Source organism: Dicentrarchus labrax, unplaced genomic scaffold (genome assembly GCF_905237075.1).
Source record: "Dicentrarchus labrax unplaced genomic scaffold, dlabrax2021, whole genome shotgun sequence".
Classification (NCBI taxonomy): domain Eukaryota; kingdom Metazoa; phylum Chordata; class Actinopteri; family Moronidae; genus Dicentrarchus; species Dicentrarchus labrax.
The window spans coordinates 725,937-744,673 of NW_026136704.1; the positions used below are offsets into that span (position 1 = coordinate 725,937).

Here is an 18,737-nt window from a genome sequence, read left to right on the forward strand (position 1 = left end):
GAAGATGAAACTATGGAAGAACAAACTGATGACCAACCGCTGGTCAACCAGTCTGGGTTGTTCAGAGAGCCGCCGATAGCCGACGTATGAAGTCTGTTGTAATTGTAATGATTGGTTTCTCGGCCTCGTGAGTACCGATATCGGTCAATTAATGATTCCAGCCACAGACAGCACTGCGATTTTATGAATAATGATGGTTTGTTCTTTTATACAATGACATCTATATATATCTACAAATGATAAGTTCAACATTCACATTATGAGCTGTAAGTGCTCAGTGTTATTCATATATTCCAGTCTGTGACTTTATATTTGACTCTATAATATTCAGATTTCACTCTGTTGTTTATGTCTTTCTACTTTAGATGTTTGCAGGATATTTGACTCTCGCTGCTCAAACACTGGATCAGGTTTATTTGCATCATTTATTTGAATATTATTTGAATGTTCTTTATACTGAAAACTACAGCGAGGGACCAAACCCTGTACATAGTATATAACACACAGTATATAATATATATACACTGTGTATTTGTTATATACTGCACTTTATTCATACCTACATGGGGAAAATAATGACTTTTTATTAGTATTTCTATTAAATGTTTGGTGTGTTTTTGGTCTGTCAACCTCTTTAATCTTATTTATTTGTATTTGTTTAAAGGCTTTTGATTGCTCTTATTATTTTATTGTTCTTACAGTCTAATTCTGTCTGTTTTTACATATTTCTCATTGCCTTACATTAATATATAGTTTTCATTATATTTTTTATATATTAGTGACATTTACAGTAAAAATGTATTAGTAAGTTAACTGACAGATATGTTGTATAATGATGGAAGTTGAATAAATGTTGTTTATCAGTGTATAAGCATTGGTAAACTGTCCAAATACAGTTGTTATCAGTGTAAACAGAAATAATTACTGTAATCTCACAGTTAATGACTTTTATTACAGTTCTATAACTTTTAACATTCACATTAAAATAATAACAATCCAATAATAACAGCACTCTGCTGGAAATGGAAGTCTGATTATTGTATTATAGCAGAGTTCACCTGGATTTATAGATCACTGCATTGTTTTAACAGTGTAAATATCTTTAATCAAACATTAAAAAGACAAAACATTACACATGATTTTATGTAAAATTAAAGCTAAAGAGTGTATCTTAATGATTACTGTTATTCTACTGTATTGTATCTATATTTATATACAACATAAAGTTCTGATGTTTCTATCTGTCTGAATGTGTCAGGAACATACAGTATGTGGACTGACACTGTCTGTCTGTCTGTCTACAGGTGAGCAACCCTGGTACAACCACAGTGAGCTGAGTCGGGAGTCGGGGGAGGACTCACCCTGCTGGCTGCTCTCTCTGTGAGTGCTGCCCTCCTCCTCGTCTGCCTCCTCTCCCTTACTCTCCCCCGACAGCAGACGGCGGAACAGGCTGCAGTAGCGGGTCATCCTCCACAGTTAATGAGCGAGTCCCTTCGGCTGACAGTCAGTCACCTTTAAACACACTCAGAGGAGTTCATTACAGTCTGATCCAGTCTGCTCTGACAGCTCCCACCTCCCGGTGACGACACCGCACAGGCTCCACGCTGAGGACTCTCCCGTCTCACCACTCTCCTGTCTCACCGCCACTGCCTCCAAAACGTCCACAACTTGAGGTTGTTGGACTTTAAGCGTGCCTGTTGTCGCAGGAGTGCTGTGGTAAAATACGATCTGCTGTCGGCTGTTAGCATCCAGTAATTAGCATGAGTTACTGCACCGCTGTCTGATATAAATCACAGTTGGAGCATCTGAGTTATGTTTGAGTTGTGTTCACTGTTGGCTCGGTTGTGTGTCTGCTGCTGTTATTTAAAGAACACGGAAAAAACAACTGAGACAGGAAGCAGAGAGCGGGTTGCTTCCTCATATTACAAAATAAAGTTGTGTTTGTACAGTGTTAATAAAGTTGTGTGTTTGTACAGTGATAATAAAGTTGTGTGTTTGTACAGTGTTAATAAAGTTGTGTTTGTACAGTGATAATAAAGTTGTGTGTTTGTATAGTGTTAATAAAGTTGTGTGTTTGTACAGTGTTAATAAAGTTGTGTGTTTGTACGGTGTTAATAAAGTTGTGTTTGTACAGTGTTAATAAAGTTGTGTTTGTTTGTACAGTGTTAATAAAGTTGTGTGTTTGTACAGTGTTAATAAAGTTGTGTTTGTACAGTGTTAATAAAGTTGTGTGTTTGTATAGTGTTAATAAAGTTGTGTGTCTGTACAGTGTTAATAAAGTTGTGTGTTTGTACAGTGTTAATAAAGTTGTGTGTTTGTACAGTGTTAATAAAGTTGTGTTTGTACAGTGTTAATAAAGTTGTGTTTGTACAGTGATAATAAAGTTGTGTTTGTACAGTGTTAATAAAGTTGTGTGTTTGTACAGTGTTAATAAAGTTGTGTGTTTGTATAGTGTTAATAAAGTTGTGTGTCTGTACAGTGTTAATAAAGTTGTGTGTTTGTACAGTGTTAATAAAGTTGTGTGTTTGTACAGTGTTAATAAAGTTGTGTTTGTACAGTGTTAATAAAGTTGTGTTTGTACAGTGTTAATAAAGTTGTGTTTGTACAGTGATAATAAAGTTGTGTTTGTACAGTGTTAATAAAGTTGTGTTTGTACAGTGTTAATAAAGTTGTGTGTTTGTACAGTGTTAATAAAGTTGTGTGTCTGTACAGTGTTAATAAAGTTGTGTTTGTACAGTGTTAATAAAGTTGTGTGTTTGTACAGTGTTAATAAAGTTGTGTTTGTACAGTGATAATAAAGTTGTGTTTGTACAGTGTTAATAAAGTTGAGTTTGTACAGTGTTAATAAAGTTGTGTGTTTGTACAGTGTTAATAAAGTTGTGTGTTTGTACAGTGTTAATAAAGTTGTGTGTTTGTACAGTGTTAATAAAGTTGTGTGTTTGTACAGTGTTAATAAAGTTGTGTTTGTACAGTGTTAATAAAGTTGTGTGTTTGTACAGTGATAATAAAGTTGTGTGTTTGTACAGTGTTAATAAAGTTGTGTGTTTGTACAGTGTTAATAAAGTTGTGTGTTTGTACAGTGTTAATAAAGTTGAGTTTGTACAGTGTTAATAAAGTTGTGTGTTTGTACAGTGTTAATAAAGTTGTGTTTGTACAGTGATAATAAAGTTGTGTTTGTACAGTGTTAATAAAGTTGTGTTTGTACAGTGTTAATAAAGTTGTGTGTTTGTACAGTGTTAATAAAGTTGTGTGTTTGTACAGTGATAATAAAGTTGTGTTTGTACAGTGTTAATAAAGTTGTGTTTGTACAGTGTTAATAAAGTTGTGTGTTTGTACAGTGTTAATAAAGTTGTGTGTCTGTACAGTGATAATAAAGTTGATTATATATATATATATATATATATATATATATAATATAATATATAATAAGATATAATAATAATATAATAATGATATATATAATAAAGTTCATCAGCTCCACACAGACAGAACCAATAAAAACTACAAGTTGTTTCATGTTATAGTTCTGAGCTGTTCTTCCAGATGTGAACTTCCTGGTCTGCGTTCAGGTCTGGGGTCAGGCTCTGGGTCCAGGTCTGTGGGTGAATGTGATCCTAGGTTATTCTCAGAGAGTAAACAGCAGCGGCTGGAAGGTGATGAACACTATAAATATCAGAGACTGCGCTCCGTAATCCCTGCAGGTTGACTTGTAAGGCGTTTTCCTGAAAGGGGAAGTACTGATTTATTATAACTACAAGTACTTTTTCCAGATATCACTAACAAACAATGCGGCTGGAGGGTTGCTCTTTCCTTCTTCCAGCCTTGAGTCGGGTTGTGACAAACTGGGGGCTCGTCCGGGAACAAATTAACCATTTTTTTACGATAGGTTCTTTCTGCCTCCTTGATTGGTTGCTACTTCCTGTGACAGCAGGTTTGTTACTGAGTAAATCTGCATTTTCGTGCTTTGGTATGTTTTCAAAATTGCTTTTTAAAATCCAAATTTGGGGAGTTTCATAAGAGTTTTTGGTCCTTTGGTTCTAATTTGGCGTCAGCCCACTCTGCATTGTGGTTTCAGGTCTGTCAGCTCTTAAAGCCGGTTGAAGTAAACACTCTGGATGGCGTCTGAGGCTTTCTGGCTGCCTGCTCTCTCTGCCATCATTCCCACACGGTTGTGGTCGAGTTATTGGCTCGTTACAGCTTTCAAACTGTACACAGAGCAGTTCTCACAACTGAATTATAGAACAGTATTTAGGATATTTGCTGACAGCCGCAGCACTTACACAACGTAGAATAACGTTTCCATCAGTCGCAGGATTAACGCTCAACATGCTGCAACTGAAGGAGCAACCAGAACGCTGTTTACGTCCTGAGTTTGACTTCCTGGGACAAATAGTGCACCGTCACACCCGAGAGCTTTTAAAGCCTTAATGAGCGCAGTGCTACAGTAATAGCTCTAATGCTCATAAAGTGATTCATATTTCAACAATCAATAGCTGAGCAGCAGCACTAATGTACATTCAACTGCCTGATATTATATATACTTTATATTGTTTTCTTCTGTATTATTACACTCATCTTCTCTCACCTTTAATGTTTCACATCGTCAAATAACAGAAGATTGTGAAACGTCTTAGTTCTGTAATAATAATAATAATATTAATAACAATAATAATATAATAAAGGAACAGTGCATGTTTGATCAGTAATGTATTCAGTTTGTTTTGTTGACAAAGGTCTTTACATTCATGACTCATCTTCATCATCTTCCTCTGTCAGACTTCCTGAGCTCTTATTTTGGCGGGATCATGAGACCAGGAGGGGAAGAGGAAGAGGATGCAGTGAAGGACAGAGGGGACGTCCCATCAGCCTCAGTGCAGCCATGTTTCTGTAACCTGATTGATCAACTGATTGATCAGATAGCTGTTTACACTTCCTGTATGTGAGCCATCTGTCAGCAACCAATAATACCTCCTCCAGTACCTGTACCTCCAGTACCTCCTCTAGCTCCTGTACCTCCAGTACCTCCTCCAGTACCTCCAGTACCTCCTCTAGCCGACCACACTGAGCTTCACATGCTCTACAGGAACCGTCAGAGACGACAGACAGTTTATTATACAGTGAACGCAACCAGTGAGCCACAGACAGGAAGTCTGAATGCGAGACAGACTGACCCTTTAATAGGACTCTTACTTTGGCGGGGTACAGGAAGTAGCTGGAGCTGCGTGCACTCACTGTTGATGGGAGCATTTTAATGCAGCGGTGCAGCACTCAGACATCCTGCTGCAGCCACAGCGCCGCATTACATTAGTGTGTGTGATGTGTGTGTGTGTGTGTGTGTGTGTGTGTGTGTGTGTGTGTGTGTGTGTGTGTGTGTGTGTGTGTGTGTGTGTGAGTGTGTGTGTGTGTTAGAGTGTGTACAGAACAGCCTCATAAATAATTGAAAAGTCTGCTGACTCCCTCTCTCTGTCTCTCTCTCTCTCTCTCTCTCTCTCTCTGTCTCTCTCTCTCTGTCTCTCTCTCTCTCTTTTTCTAAGGTTAAGCTCGCTCGCCCCTCCACATGGCGAGGGGGATGAGCGAGAGGGTGTGTCGCCATGGCGACACTCTTAAAGGAGCACACCGTGTTCGATTGACACAGAGGTTACATTATGACTGCGTCCATTAGCTACGTGCTAGCATCAAATATGTAGAGCGCCGTTAGCTTCCGTGCCAATTCTGTAGCATCCTGGGAGCTCATTATAAATTCTATATTGCTGCTGTTTCCTCTCGGCACTCACGTTGCTCCAATAAATATTTAATCAGAAACAGCAGCACAGAACTATCTGAGGATCAAACAGCTGCTCTCAGAGACATCGCGGTGGCGAGTTCAGACCCGTTTATCTGGTATTCAAGGTCATAATCCATAAAGTGAGTCTCACTGGTTTCCTGTTAATGAATCAGTTCAGCTCATATTCAGATTCGTTACTGTAGCTTTGATTGGAGGGATCATTAAATTCATCATGAAACATAAAGGACAACATCGTCCACAGAAACAGCTCCTTAAAGGTTAAATATACGACATTCACTGCCACTAGAGCGCCGGCAACAACAGGCCCACCCGACTCCATTGAAGATCATAAAACACACTTTAAACTGGACAGAAACCAAAACAATCACCAGCTCTGGTTTGGTGGAAATAAAGCACTATCACTCTCCACCAGACTCCAGAGACAAAAACACTGATTTTACCTTCAGATCATTGTAACTTAATTCAAAGTGGACAGAAACAGAATACAAGTCATTAAAAGCGTCTCTGTTAGTGTTTCCAACAATCACCAACTCTGGTTTGGTGGAAATAAATCCTTAATTCACCGACGTAGATGATAAAAACAGCAGTTTCAGTCGGAGCAGACCGGCTATGGAAACAAACCACAGAGAGGCTGCGATACAACACAGGCACTCTGTATATAGACAATATAATGTTTAATATCTCATATATAAAACCTTTAAATTACTTAAGAAACTTAATAATTTACTTTAGTTGTGGTTATAAGTAGACTCTTAGCACAGACGGAGTGAGACGCATTAGTTCTCTGTGTTATGAAGTGATCCGCTGTGGAGGGGACCATCAGCGCTGTACGTATCGTCCGGTATCACGAGGCTAAGTTAGCAGCTGACTGTAAGGAAACAGGAACGTTGTGCTGATCCATCCAACCTCCTCGCTGCGTGGACTTCCTCCTGACAGTCAGAGTTATAGTCACACTCGAGGACGGAGGCAGTTCTGGGTGCTGAAACAACAGATTCTGTCCATGTTTGCATCAAGTTTTAGGAAAATAGGGCAGAAAACTTCCAGCTGCTTATGGAAGTAAATATTTGTTCTCATGAGAGTGAAAATGTGCTGAACTAATGATGCTCATACCGTCTGTCCTCTGGTCCTCTGGGTTTAAATACAGTTTAAAGGTTTGCTAAGTGATTCTGGGCAATGTGACTGTACACAGCCCTGGTTCTGTAAACAGGAAACAAACACGAGCTAATTATTCCAGCTAACTGACTCCTCCACTGACATTCAGCTTCATTTCTAGTTCAGAGACATAATCCGAGTTCAGTTTCTGATTGAAAATCAATCAGTTGTCATGAAAAATAAAGGACATCATGTCCCACAGAAACAGGTTCTTTAAAGGTTTTACATATGACATTCGGTGCCACTAGAGGTCGCACTGGAGCATCTCCGACCATTTTACCTTCTAACCACAAACAGCCATAATATCACTATCACTCTCCACCAGACTCCAGAGACAAAAACACTCATTTTACCTTCTAACATAATAACTTCATTCAAAGTGGACAGAAACAGAATCAAACTGATTAAAAGCGTCTCTGTTAGTGTTTCCAACAATCACCAACTCTGGTTTGGTGGAAATAAATTCTTAATTCACCGACGTAGATGATAAAATATTCATGGTCTGACGTTGTTGTGATGTTAGCTACAGTAGCAGGAGACTGTTAGCTAACCCACAACATCGGTAACATTAGTTACACTACTAGCTGTGTTGTTGTTCGCTCTTTATCGTTGTATATGATGAACGCAATGTGGTGGAAGAAAAACAGCGAAAACAGGTGGAAATCGTGATCGTTTATTGTAGTGCTGTTAAGTTTCCAAACGTCTACAAACGACTGACTAAAGTGATTAAAGTGTTGATTCAAGTTTAATACTGTTAATAAGTTTATAAATTTATGTAAAATTAGTAACATTAGTCGCTTTGACTGAATAACAGCATGTTAATGTGTTCAGGGTGGGCACAGCGAGCACTCTGTACTCCTCACAGCAAAGGGGGTCAAAGGCTGGAACTGAACCTTCACCTTACAGCTGCAAGGCCACAGTGTTACACACCGAAGCACCTGTGTGGCCCTACGACACCTGTTGTCCTGTGTCACATCCAGGTAGATTCATTTATCTCAGGACACTTTTCAAATAGAGCAGGTCTAGACCGAACTCTTTCTAACAGTTCCTCGGAGCTACCAGACTAAACTTTTTTCATTCTGGTTTAAAATGTGGGGAAACCGAAGCCTCTCGGACTAAACCCGTTGTCGTTTCAGATAGTACGCGTCTGTGTCTGTCCTATCCAACCACCTAGAAACCACCAAAGATTACTTTTTGCGTCCGAAGCAGGCAGTGAACGGCTTGGCCATGGTGCTGAAGAGACGTGAGAAGAATCTGTTCACGCCTGTCTTCTTCTGTGGTGTCACCAGATGTTGTGTCAGTGTCTCAGTTATGTATCTGTAAATAGATGCATCACGGGACAGCAGGCACATCTGCAGGATCTCTGCGTCGCCTGTCTCCTTGCACAAGTCTTTGTGCACCGCCTTGGCGACCCTTCTGAAGTGATGGTCGCTCGGCTTTGCAGAACCATCGGAGCCTGCGATCTGTTCCCAAAGCAGCTCCACCAGAGACCTGCTGATGGTTCCAATGTCGTCGCAAGTCAGACGGCCGTCCGGATTTTTATGGCTTTTCATAATTTTGTTAACTAGTGCAATGACCATTAACCTGCAGCTGGTTTCGTTCCACCGATGTGCTGGATGTGCTGTGGTGTCAACCAAAGCCTCACCAGCATCACCAATGATTGGTGACTCAACGGACTGAACGGGGGCGGAAGGTGGTTTGGCTTTAACCACCAAGGTGTCACCAACCTTATTGCTGATCGGTGAATCAACAGACTGAACGGGGGCAGAATGTGGTTTTACTTTAACCACCAAGGTGTCTCCAACCTTATTGCTGATCGGTGAGTCTACGGACTGAATGGAAGCAGAAGATGGTTTTGGTTTAACAACCAAAGTGTGAGAAACCTTATTGCTGATCAGTGAGTCTACAGACTGAATGGGGGCGCAACGCGGTTTTGCTTTAACCACCAAAGTGTCACCAACCTTATTGCTGATCGGTGAATCTACAGACTGAACGGGGGCAGAACGTGGTTTTGCTTTAACCACCAAAGTTTCACCAACCTTATTGCTGATCGGTGAGTCTACAGACTGAACGGGGGCGGAACGTGGTTTTGCTTTAACCACCAAAGTGTCTCCAACCCTATTGCTGATCGGTGAGTCTACAGACTGAACGGGGGCAGAAGGTGGTTTTGTTTTAACCACCAAAGTGTCACCAACCTTATTGCTGATCGGTCAGTCTATAGACTGAACGGGTGCAGAACATGGTTTTACCTTAACCACCAAGGTGTCTCCAACCTTATTGCTGATCAGTGAGTCTACGGACTGAATGGAAGCAGAAGATGGTTTTGGTTTAACAACCAAAGTGTGAGAAACCTTATTGCTGATCGGTGAGTCTACAGACTGAATGGAAGCAGAAGGTGGTTTTAATTTAACCACCAAAGTGTCACCAACCTTATTGGTGATCGGTGAGTCTACGGACTGAACAGGGGCAGGAGGTGGTTTTGCTTTAACCACCAACGTGTCTCCAACTGTATTGCTGATCGGTGAGTCTACGGACTGAACAGGGGCAGAACGTGGTTTTACTTTAACCACCAAGGTGTCACCAACCTTATTGCTGATCAGTGAGTCTACGGACTGAACAGGGGCAGAACGTGGTTTTACTTTAACCACCAAGGTGTCACCAACCTTGTTGCTGATCGGTGAGTCTACAGACTGAACAGGGGCAGAATATGGTTTTACTTTAACCACCAAGGTGTCACTAACCTTATTGCTGATCGGTGAGTCTACAGACTGAACAGGGGCAGAACGTGGTTTTACTTTAACCACCAAAGTGTCACCAACCTTATTGCTGATCAGTGAGTCTACGGACTGAACAGGGGCGGAACGTGGTTTGGCTTTAACCACCAAAGTGTGACCAACCTTATTGTTGACAGCTACCTCCTGAGTGATAGAAGCTGATTCTGAGAAAGGGGTCATGCAGCCACTTCCTGAAGAAATTTCCAGAAACTGACGAATCTCAGCCAATCTCATCTGAGACTCGTCAGTTTCTGTCTCTTCAATGAAAGGAAGTATGGGGGTCTGCCATGACTCCCTGGTTCCAATCAGTGCACTGTCCTTTCCTGTGCAGTTTTTAAGGATTCTTGCCATATCGACTTCAGTCTGTGGGTGAATGAACTTGAGACGAGAGGTTTACTACCCTCCTTGCTGCCTCCACCCCTTCCAGAGCTTTTGGAGAGCTCATTCACTCTCTCTGTGACCTCTGCAACCATGGTGTCTGTTACCTTCTCCATGCTTAGGCAACTGATGTTGGTGACCCCGGTTGCCTCCGAGAAGGCCAGTAAGATAGTGTCACCCAGACACCCGCGGACATCGTCTTCAGAGATGCTTTTGGCGGATTTGGAAGTGTCTGTCCTCTTCAGCAGGCTCTGTTTGTACAACCCGTAAACATGTATGAATATAATATTGATTATATCCACACACATATTATTAATAACATCCTCAGCCTTCTTATCTAGAGTCCCTGACTCCAGCAGCGACCACTGTACGGTTGTCAGCTGCTCTAGGCTCTGACTGATTAGGGCGTGAATACTCTCCACTGTGGCTTGATCCATCTCGTCGCTGTTTGTATCCTTTGATCTGAAGTCCTGAAGAAGTGTCCTGAAGAATCTGAAGTGAACCAGGTTGGATTTGGATCCTAGATGTAGATTTTAAGAGAGAATGTTCGTTTTTGAATCAAAGAAACATTCTATTGGCTTTGATCTTTGAATGACATCATGACATTCCGATGACATCACAGCAAAAGATTAAAGAAATTAAAAAAACTCAACATTCCGACATTAAAACGTTTTAAAAATAAACAAACAAAGTATTTGATTGATTTAGTCTCTGGTTATTAGAAAGAATAGAAATTCTGGTTATTAATTACATTTTTAACTACAACAACTTTTATTAATAGCTATTAAGTTGAAGGATTTGGGATTCTGCAGAGGAGGCTGGTATCATCCACTCTTATTTAAAAACACATGTATACCCTCTAAAAGTTTGCATGAATCTTTCTGAGTTATGACAACTTCCACAAAATGTTGACATTTTTAATTACCACTTAATAATTGGTAGCAAGTTCTTTGGTTGATTAGGCTACTCATAAAAATGAACTTAGTTTGTGAACATTATTTATGTGTATAACACAACTTATTGAAATAATGTTTGCAACTTAAAAGGTTTATATAAATCAGTACACTTATAACGTTTATCTTGCATTAATGCATTAAGTGGTAGTAATCGGTCCACAGAATTACTTTTTACAGTGTTTTTTTTCGCAGTGCAGTCTGTGAAGTTAGCATGTTAGCATGTGGTTAGAAAGTGATATTAACTATGTACATTACTCGCAGAAATATGGGCAATGTGTGAGCACATGGCAGCTAACATTAGCTAGCTAGCCAATTAACATGATGACAATTAATAAAACCAAGTAAACCTGTTGAATTGTACGTGTTCTGTGAAACAAGTGCAGGTTTAAATAAATACATTGTGCATGCTGCTAATGTTGGTGTGTACTTTGAGTTGAACAACGAACAACTCTTTAGCAGGGAGTAATCAGTAAAATAATTATATTATTATATAATATAATCAGTAAGAAATAAAAGAGTAACTAGCCCAACACTGTTTACCACAGTGGGTTTGCAACTGCGGGCACTAAATCATACATAGTGTTGCTTTAATCCAGTGGTTCCCAACCTGGGAATCGGGACCCCCACTAGGGGCCACCAAAGCTTTGTGGGGCCCAACAGGTCTTTTTGATTCAAAGGCGTGTAAGAAAACTTATATATATACACAATAGGCCAATATCTGAGCATGTGGTTCACTTCTGTGAAGAAAAGTAAATGTAAATAAACACAACAAAGGGAATCAAACACTAAATCTGTCTGAATATTAATTCTGTATGATTGTTAATAAAAACACAGAATACAGACAGAGAATTGTATAAAAAGTTCCCTAAACAGGGAATAATCTGCTCAAACATTCATCCAAATCTCCGGTTTTACACAAATGTCCTGCAGTTACTGAGTTCACTGTTTGACTTCATAGTTCAGTTTTAATACAATATGAAATATCCATAAAATATGTCACTGAGTCAGTTTATTAAATGGTAGAAAATGGTTCCCTGAAGGGAAAAGGTTGGGAACCAGTATTTTAATTGATAAAGACAAACTACCAAACAACAATGATGAATGCTAAATAATCAATGTGATGACACAATAAACTCAGGAATAGTTTTGTTCGCACTTTAGCAAACTGCTGGAGAATAAAGAGTCTGTTTTTGTGCAGACGCTGCAGGAAGCAGGTTGTATTTCCAGTTTAAAAGCAACCACTTCCTTTAATAATACAGAGAGCTTTTAAAGAGTCATTACTCAGCTGATGTGAAACAAACATACCTCAGAACACAAAGGTTCATGGATAGGTGTCCTTCTTATTTTACTGCATTTGCCTTAAAAATAGGATAAACTGTCATATCGTTTTCCTTTTTTGGTTAAACATGATGTCTGGAAGCTCCCAGTGAACAGCAGGTCCAGACCGGGACTGAATGCAGCATCTGATGCTGACGGAGGAAAGTTGGACTGCAGGGAATAAAGGACTGAGGTGGTTTTATTGATAGGCTCATTTGGGTAATGAGCTAAGAGCATCTAACATCACTGTTGACGACAGTTTCCTTCTTTTAGCAACAAGTCCCTCTGGAAACTTCCATTAATCATCTTGGTAGCTAACGGCAGCTACATTAGCAGTTAGCGGAGGACGTCAGAAGGAAAACCCGACAATATTCTCTCCATAAAATATGATCCAGTTTCACCCAAATCACTGATAAAGTTGTGTTTGTACAGTAATCAGTGAGCTCCGCTAGGTAGCCATGTTGTTAGCTAGCTACGAAGAATGCACACAGAACTTAACGCTGACAAACTGAAATCTGTTTAAGAATTTAACCATAATAATAACAACAATTAAAGCTGTGCGAATTCAAGGTGATGAGATAACTTGATAATAATAACGTTTCATTGTGAACGTCTTCAGAGCGAACTGACCGATTCTGAAGTATCTCCGATTCTCTAGGAGGAGTTTGTTAAAAGGAAACGCCAGAAAATGTTACATTACATTAATATATATTTATATATATTTGTATAACAGAAGTTATCTCAGGACACTTTTCAAATAGAGCAGGTCTAGACCGAACTCTTTATAACATTATTTACAGAGACCCAACAGTACCACCATGAGCAAGACCTTGGAGACAAGGGCAAGGAAACACTGCCTGTTAAAAGGCAGAAACCTAGGACAGATCCTCCGGCTCTAGGTGGGTGGTCGTCTGTCTCGACCTCGCCACAGACACGCCCTTAGCCAGAAACTCAAGATTTTGATAATGACTGTCTTTATACATCATACTGACCAATTGTATTGAATGCAACTGTCTAGGAGGAGTTAAAGTTAAGATTCGGAGCATGTGTTACTGCTCGGACCCTAATCAGAAAGATCTAATAATAACAGCACTGATTATTTGTATTATAGCAGAGTTCACCTGTATTTATAGCTGATTTCTTTGGTTTTACAGTGTAAATAAACATTAAAAAATACACAACATTTTATGTAAAATTAAAGCTAAAAACTGTATTTTAATGATAGAAAATTACTGAGTCAGTTATTTTAATATTTAGTATTGTTTTGGTGCTGCAGCTGTTTTTGTTTTTCTTACAGTGTATGATGTAATGTGACATCAGCTGTCCACTGAGAACATGAAGGTTTTAAATAAAGTTTATAAATTCAATCCGATACTAACAGGATCAGCTTCCATTAAATCCTGCAGAGAGCTGCTGACGGGGACCAGAGAGACCAGAGGAACCAGTACAGAGAACAAAAGGCCATAAACAGGGAGGGGCACACACACACACACACACACACACACACTGTTTCTGCTGAGCTCAGCATCTCCTGCTGTTTATGGTCTCTGACGCTGTGGAGGAGGGGAGTGTCTCTGTATGAAGACAGTTTATAGGGTAAAATAACCTCCTCAGACATCCTCACACACACTCACAGACAGATTGATCCCAGCAATAATAAAATGTGATATTTCTTAAAGGGAGTTTGGTGCAGGGAGCTTTTAGTTGGATTCAAACTGCTGATATGGATCATTGTTAACGTTTAGTCTCCACTACAGAAACACTAGCTGACTGCTGAAGGCTGATCAGGTTGTCTGATGGAGCTGGACATCAGCCGGCCTCCGTTGGACCGCCCCGCTCTGGTTCTGGGACTCATTCGGGCCCCGCTCCCCGCAGTTGTGTCACTGAGACTGTGAGACGGATGGTTCACTGTCAGCACTACAAAATACACAAGTAAACAACGTCCAGCAGGAAGACGCTGCTGAAGACACGAACCACATCGTCATAAAGCCGCAGGGACAATGTTTCCACTGATGATAACAGTTAGCTATACTTTATATCACTGTTTTGGCTTTTGTCCCAAATTACACTGGTCTGAACTGTGTCCCTGAAGGTAGCACACTCACACACACTCTCACACTCTCACTCACACACACACACACACACACACACACACACACTGTTTAGGTGTTTTTCAGCTGATCAGCAGAAACAACAACAACAGAAATCGACACGAAATACACACCTCCTCTGGGACAGTGTGTGTGAGAGTGTGTGTGTGTGTGTGTGTGTGTGTGTGTGTGTGTGTGTGTGTGAGAGAGTCCATTCAGTCTCTCAGGTTTCTCTGGGTCACTACAGTCCTGGATCGAGTGGATCTGGTCCCAGAATCAATAACAACAGACCGATGTGACTGTAAACAAACTGAAACTGAATCTGACCTGATTTCACCTGCGCACTCAAACACATCACTGGTCTCCATGGTAACGGCAGACCCCACCGCCACCGCCACCGCCTGTTCAGGTCGACCTCACACCAGTTCACCCAGTAAACACACTGCCTGCCTGTTTGTTTGTGATCTAAACCGTCAATATATATATAATATATATATAATATATATTTAATATATATTTAATATAAATTTAATATAAATTAGGTGCATATGAGATATAATATATGTTATATAATCGACCCCCACTGACGGCGACCATGGTGGACCCGGTCTGTGTGGACGTAACTTCGGTCTGAGGGAGCAGTGCAGCAGCCGGCGGTCGGGACCGAGGCACCGAACGGACCTCGGAGTTCTGACTCATGATGATCAACGACAGGATTCAGTGAGGAAGCTTATCAATAACTGATCAACCGATCAATAACCTGTGACAGTCAGAGGAAGAACCTGAACGCTCCGAGCAGCAGGAGGCTGACTCACTGTCAGACAGACAGCTGACAGACAGACAGGAACTCCTCTGCTGAAGGAGCAGCAGTCTAAGATAATACGTTAATAAATAGATATAATAAAAGGTCTTTCTGTATTAGAACATCAATAATAAAATATTAACAGATTATTATTTTCAGAGTGAGACGCTCTCAGAAGAGTTCTACATTATTTTAATCAAACAATATATAAACAATATATAAACAATATATAAACAATATATACATTATATATAAATATTGTTATTATGCTGGTTGCAGATTGTTAAATTCAGTTTTCACCATCAGTCCTCCACCTGTCTGTCTGCCTGTCTGTATCTACTGTCTCTCATCAGTTGTGTTATTGCTGATCAATAATCGGTATTGATGACAGATACAGCGACCGTATTAACTGTGTGTGTTACTGTAAACCACCTTTAACTACCACAGAAGAAGAAACCAGGAGGGTTTATCTCCACTTCCTGTTACTCTCTGCTGTTTCCAGGGTTCATTATTAGAAGGTAGGTCAGTTTATGGGAATTATTAAGGTTCAAATCCCCTCTGCTCCACACTGTCACACCAAACTCCATTCAAAAAACGGCTGTTTTAAGGAAGTAAACCCTTTATTTCCACCATCAGTGAGACTCTGATTCTCTCCACAGACACAATCTGCTCACATTGACTGTCAATCACAGCCAAGCCCCGCCCCTAAGTTCTCCATGAAACCCAATACTGTCGGACCAGGACCAGAACCAGGACCAGGACCAGAACCAGGACCAGAACCAGGACCAGAGCCAGAACCAGAACCAGAACCAGGACCAGAGCCAGAACCAGAACCAGAACCAGGACCAGGACCAGAGCCAGGACCAGGACCAGGACCAGAACCAGCCCCAGGACCAGGACCAGGACCAGGACCAGAACCAGCACCAGGACCAGGACCAGAGCCAGGACCAGGACCAGCACCAGGACCAGAGCCAGGACCAGAACCAGGACCAGGACCAGCACCAGGACCAGAGCCAGGACCAGCACCAGGACCAGAACCAGAGCCAGAACCAGGACCAGCCCGTCTGTCTCCCTCTGAACTGAGATCAGAGGACTGAATGTGACAGTTCCCAGAATGCATCACTCTGTATGGACCCACACACAGCTGTCTGTCTCTCATATCTGTCCCTCTACCTTCCTGTCTGTCTCCAAGCCTCTTGTCTGTCTGTCCCTGAACTCCTGTCTGTCTGTCTCTTTCCTCTACCTGTGTTCTATACCTGTCTCACAGCCCCATAACTGTCTCTGTCTTTCCTGTCTGTCTCTCTGTCCCATTACCTGTCTGTCCTACCAGTTTATTCTATCTCAGTCTCCGCCTTCTTGACCCTCTGACCTGTCTGCCTGCAACCTCCTGTCTCTCTCTCTCTCTCTCTCTCTCCCCAGCCTCCTGTCTCTCTCTCAGCCCACCTGTCTGTCTGTAAGTGCTTTGACTAATTGTGAACTTTTCTGTCTGTCTCTCTGTCCCATTATCCTGTCTGTCTGTTATTTGTCCCTAACTCTCCCTGTCTCACCCACCACCTGTCTCCTTGTCCCTGCCCTCCTGTCTGTCTCTCTGTCCTTGCACCTCCCCGTCCTTTTCTGTCTCACTCTCCGCCTTGTTTTGTCTCTTTACGCTATGACCTGTCTGCCTGCAACCTCCTGTCTCTCTTTCTCCCCAGCCAGCTGTCTCTCTGTCTAACCACCTGTCTCTCTCTCTACGTCTCACTCTCATTTAAGCCTCCTGTCTCTCCCTCAGCCCACCGGTTTGTCTCTCTGTCACAATACCTGTCTGTAACTTTTAGTCACCTGTCTGTCTGTGTTGGACCTCATACCTGTCTCACAGCCCCCCAACTGTCTCTCTGTCCCATTGCCCGTCTGTCTGCCCTCCTGTCTCTCTCTCTCTCTAGCCATTACCTGTCTGTCTCTAACTGCTTTGACTAATTGTTAACTTTCCTGTCTGTCTCTCTGTTCTGTGTCTGCCTCCCACCTGTCTCCCTCTCCCTGCCCTCCTGTCTGTCTCTCTGTTCTGTCTGTCTGTGTCTGCCTCCCTCTCCCTGCCCTCCTGTCTGTCTCTCTCTGTCCTACCACCCCCCCGTCCACCTCCTTTCTGTCTCATTCTCCGCCTTGTTTTGTCTCTCTACGCTCTCACCTGTCTGCCTCCAAACGTCCTGTCTCTCTCCCCCAGCCTGCCGTCTGTCTGTCTCTCTCTCCCTGTATGTCTCACTCTGTCTCCAACCTCCTGTCTTGCCCCCTCAGCCCACCTGTCTGTCTGCCTGTGTTTTTGCTGCATCAGGCGTCTCTCTCAGCGTCGGTCCCTACAAACATCCCATAATAACCACACCTCTCAGCTCCAGCTGCATTCATACCGCAGTACACTGGTACCCAACATGCATCACTCCCTCCAGCCCTCACCCCCCTCCCAGCAGCCTCCCTCCATCCTCCGGGAGGGAACTTCCTACCTGCCGGTGCTTTCTCTTTGCCCTCCATCTCCCGCTGCGGTTCGGTTCGGTCCGGTTCGGTCCGGTTCGGAGAGGTTCGGAGAGGTTCGGTGGTCCTCTCGTCACAAATCCACTTCCTCCTCCCTGAGTGAGCTGGAGTCAACAAGCGTCGAGTAATCAGCCGCCGATAGATCGATACCGGCGGGAGAGAGGGTGCTGAGGAGGGAGGAGGAGGAGGAGGAAGAGGAGGAAGAGGAGGAGGAGGAAGGACCCGCGCGGATAAAAACAGACTCAACCCGCTCTGATAATCCTCCTCGAGGCGGGTTTCCTTCTTCTTCTTCTTCGCTGTTCTTTTTTCCTCCTGCGGACGTTGAGGCTCGTGCGTTCACCTGAGCTGTGTCCGCGCGCTGCTGCTCGCTCTCCCTCTCCCCCCCCTCTCTCTCTCCCCCCCCTCTCCCTGTCTCTCTCTCTCTCTCTCTGTGTGTCTCTCTCTCTCTCTCTCCCCCTCTCTCTCTCTCTCTCTCTCTCTCTCTCTCTCTCTCTCTGTGTGTGTCTCTCTCCCTCTCTCTCTCTCTCTCTCTCTCTCTCTCTCTCTCTCTCTCCCTGTCTCTCTCTCTCTCTCTCTCTCTCTCTCTCTCTCTGTGTGTGTCTCTCTCCTCTCTCTCTCTGTCTCTCTCTCTGTCTCTTCTCTCTCTCCCTGTGTCTCTCTCTCTCTGTCTCTCTCTCTCTCTGTCTCTCTCTCCCTCTCTCTCTCTCTCTCCCTGTCTCTCTCTCTCTCTCTCTCTCTCCTCGCGCGGTGTTGCTGCAGCTCACGTGACGTCACCGCTGGAGGAGTTTTTAAGGTGACAGATGATGAAGATGATGAAGATGATGAAGATGATGTGAGGAGGGAACCTACAAGAGCTTTTAATATCTGGGGGGGGGTTGGCCTAGTCCCCTGCAAGGCATCATGGGAGAATACGCAGAGAAAATTGAAGGACTGACTCAGATCCATTACTCATCAATATCTTTATTAACACAACTTTATTAA

General features: G+C 42.4%; 2 protein-coding genes across 4 annotated transcripts in view; both read right to left on the reverse strand.

The window, feature by feature from the left end:
• LOC127362825 (fibroblast growth factor 12) overlaps positions 1 to 18,146 on the reverse strand; it is a 44,074-nt gene extending 25,928 nt beyond the window's left edge. The window contains exon 1 of one of the 2 annotated variants that reach the window (XM_051399076.1): positions 17,729 to 18,146. In XM_051399076.1, coding sequence (XP_051255036.1) covers positions 17,729 to 17,756 — 28 coding nt within the window. In that variant the 5' untranslated portion in view covers positions 17,757 to 18,146. Of the gene's footprint in view, positions 1 to 1,361; positions 1,483 to 17,728 lie in introns of those variants that run through there. The other variant, XM_051399075.1, reaches the window with a different exon arrangement.
• LOC127362794 (uncharacterized) lies at positions 5,313 to 10,990 on the reverse strand. Of its 2 annotated transcripts, XM_051398981.1 has the most exons (3): positions 9,679 to 10,990; positions 8,977 to 9,132; positions 5,313 to 8,898 (listed from the first exon to the last, which is right to left on the reverse strand). In XM_051398981.1, the coding sequence occupies exons 1-3, from the start codon at positions 10,060 to 10,062 to the stop codon at positions 8,125 to 8,127; spliced, it is 1,314 nt and encodes a 437-aa protein (XP_051254941.1). In that variant the 5' UTR covers positions 10,063 to 10,990; the 3' UTR covers positions 5,313 to 8,124. The 2 variants fall into 2 exon arrangements, with proteins under 2 accessions (XP_051254941.1, XP_051254940.1); XM_051398980.1 differs by having other exon boundaries at positions 5,313 to 9,132.
• Positions 18,147 to 18,737: the final 591 nt, after the last annotated feature.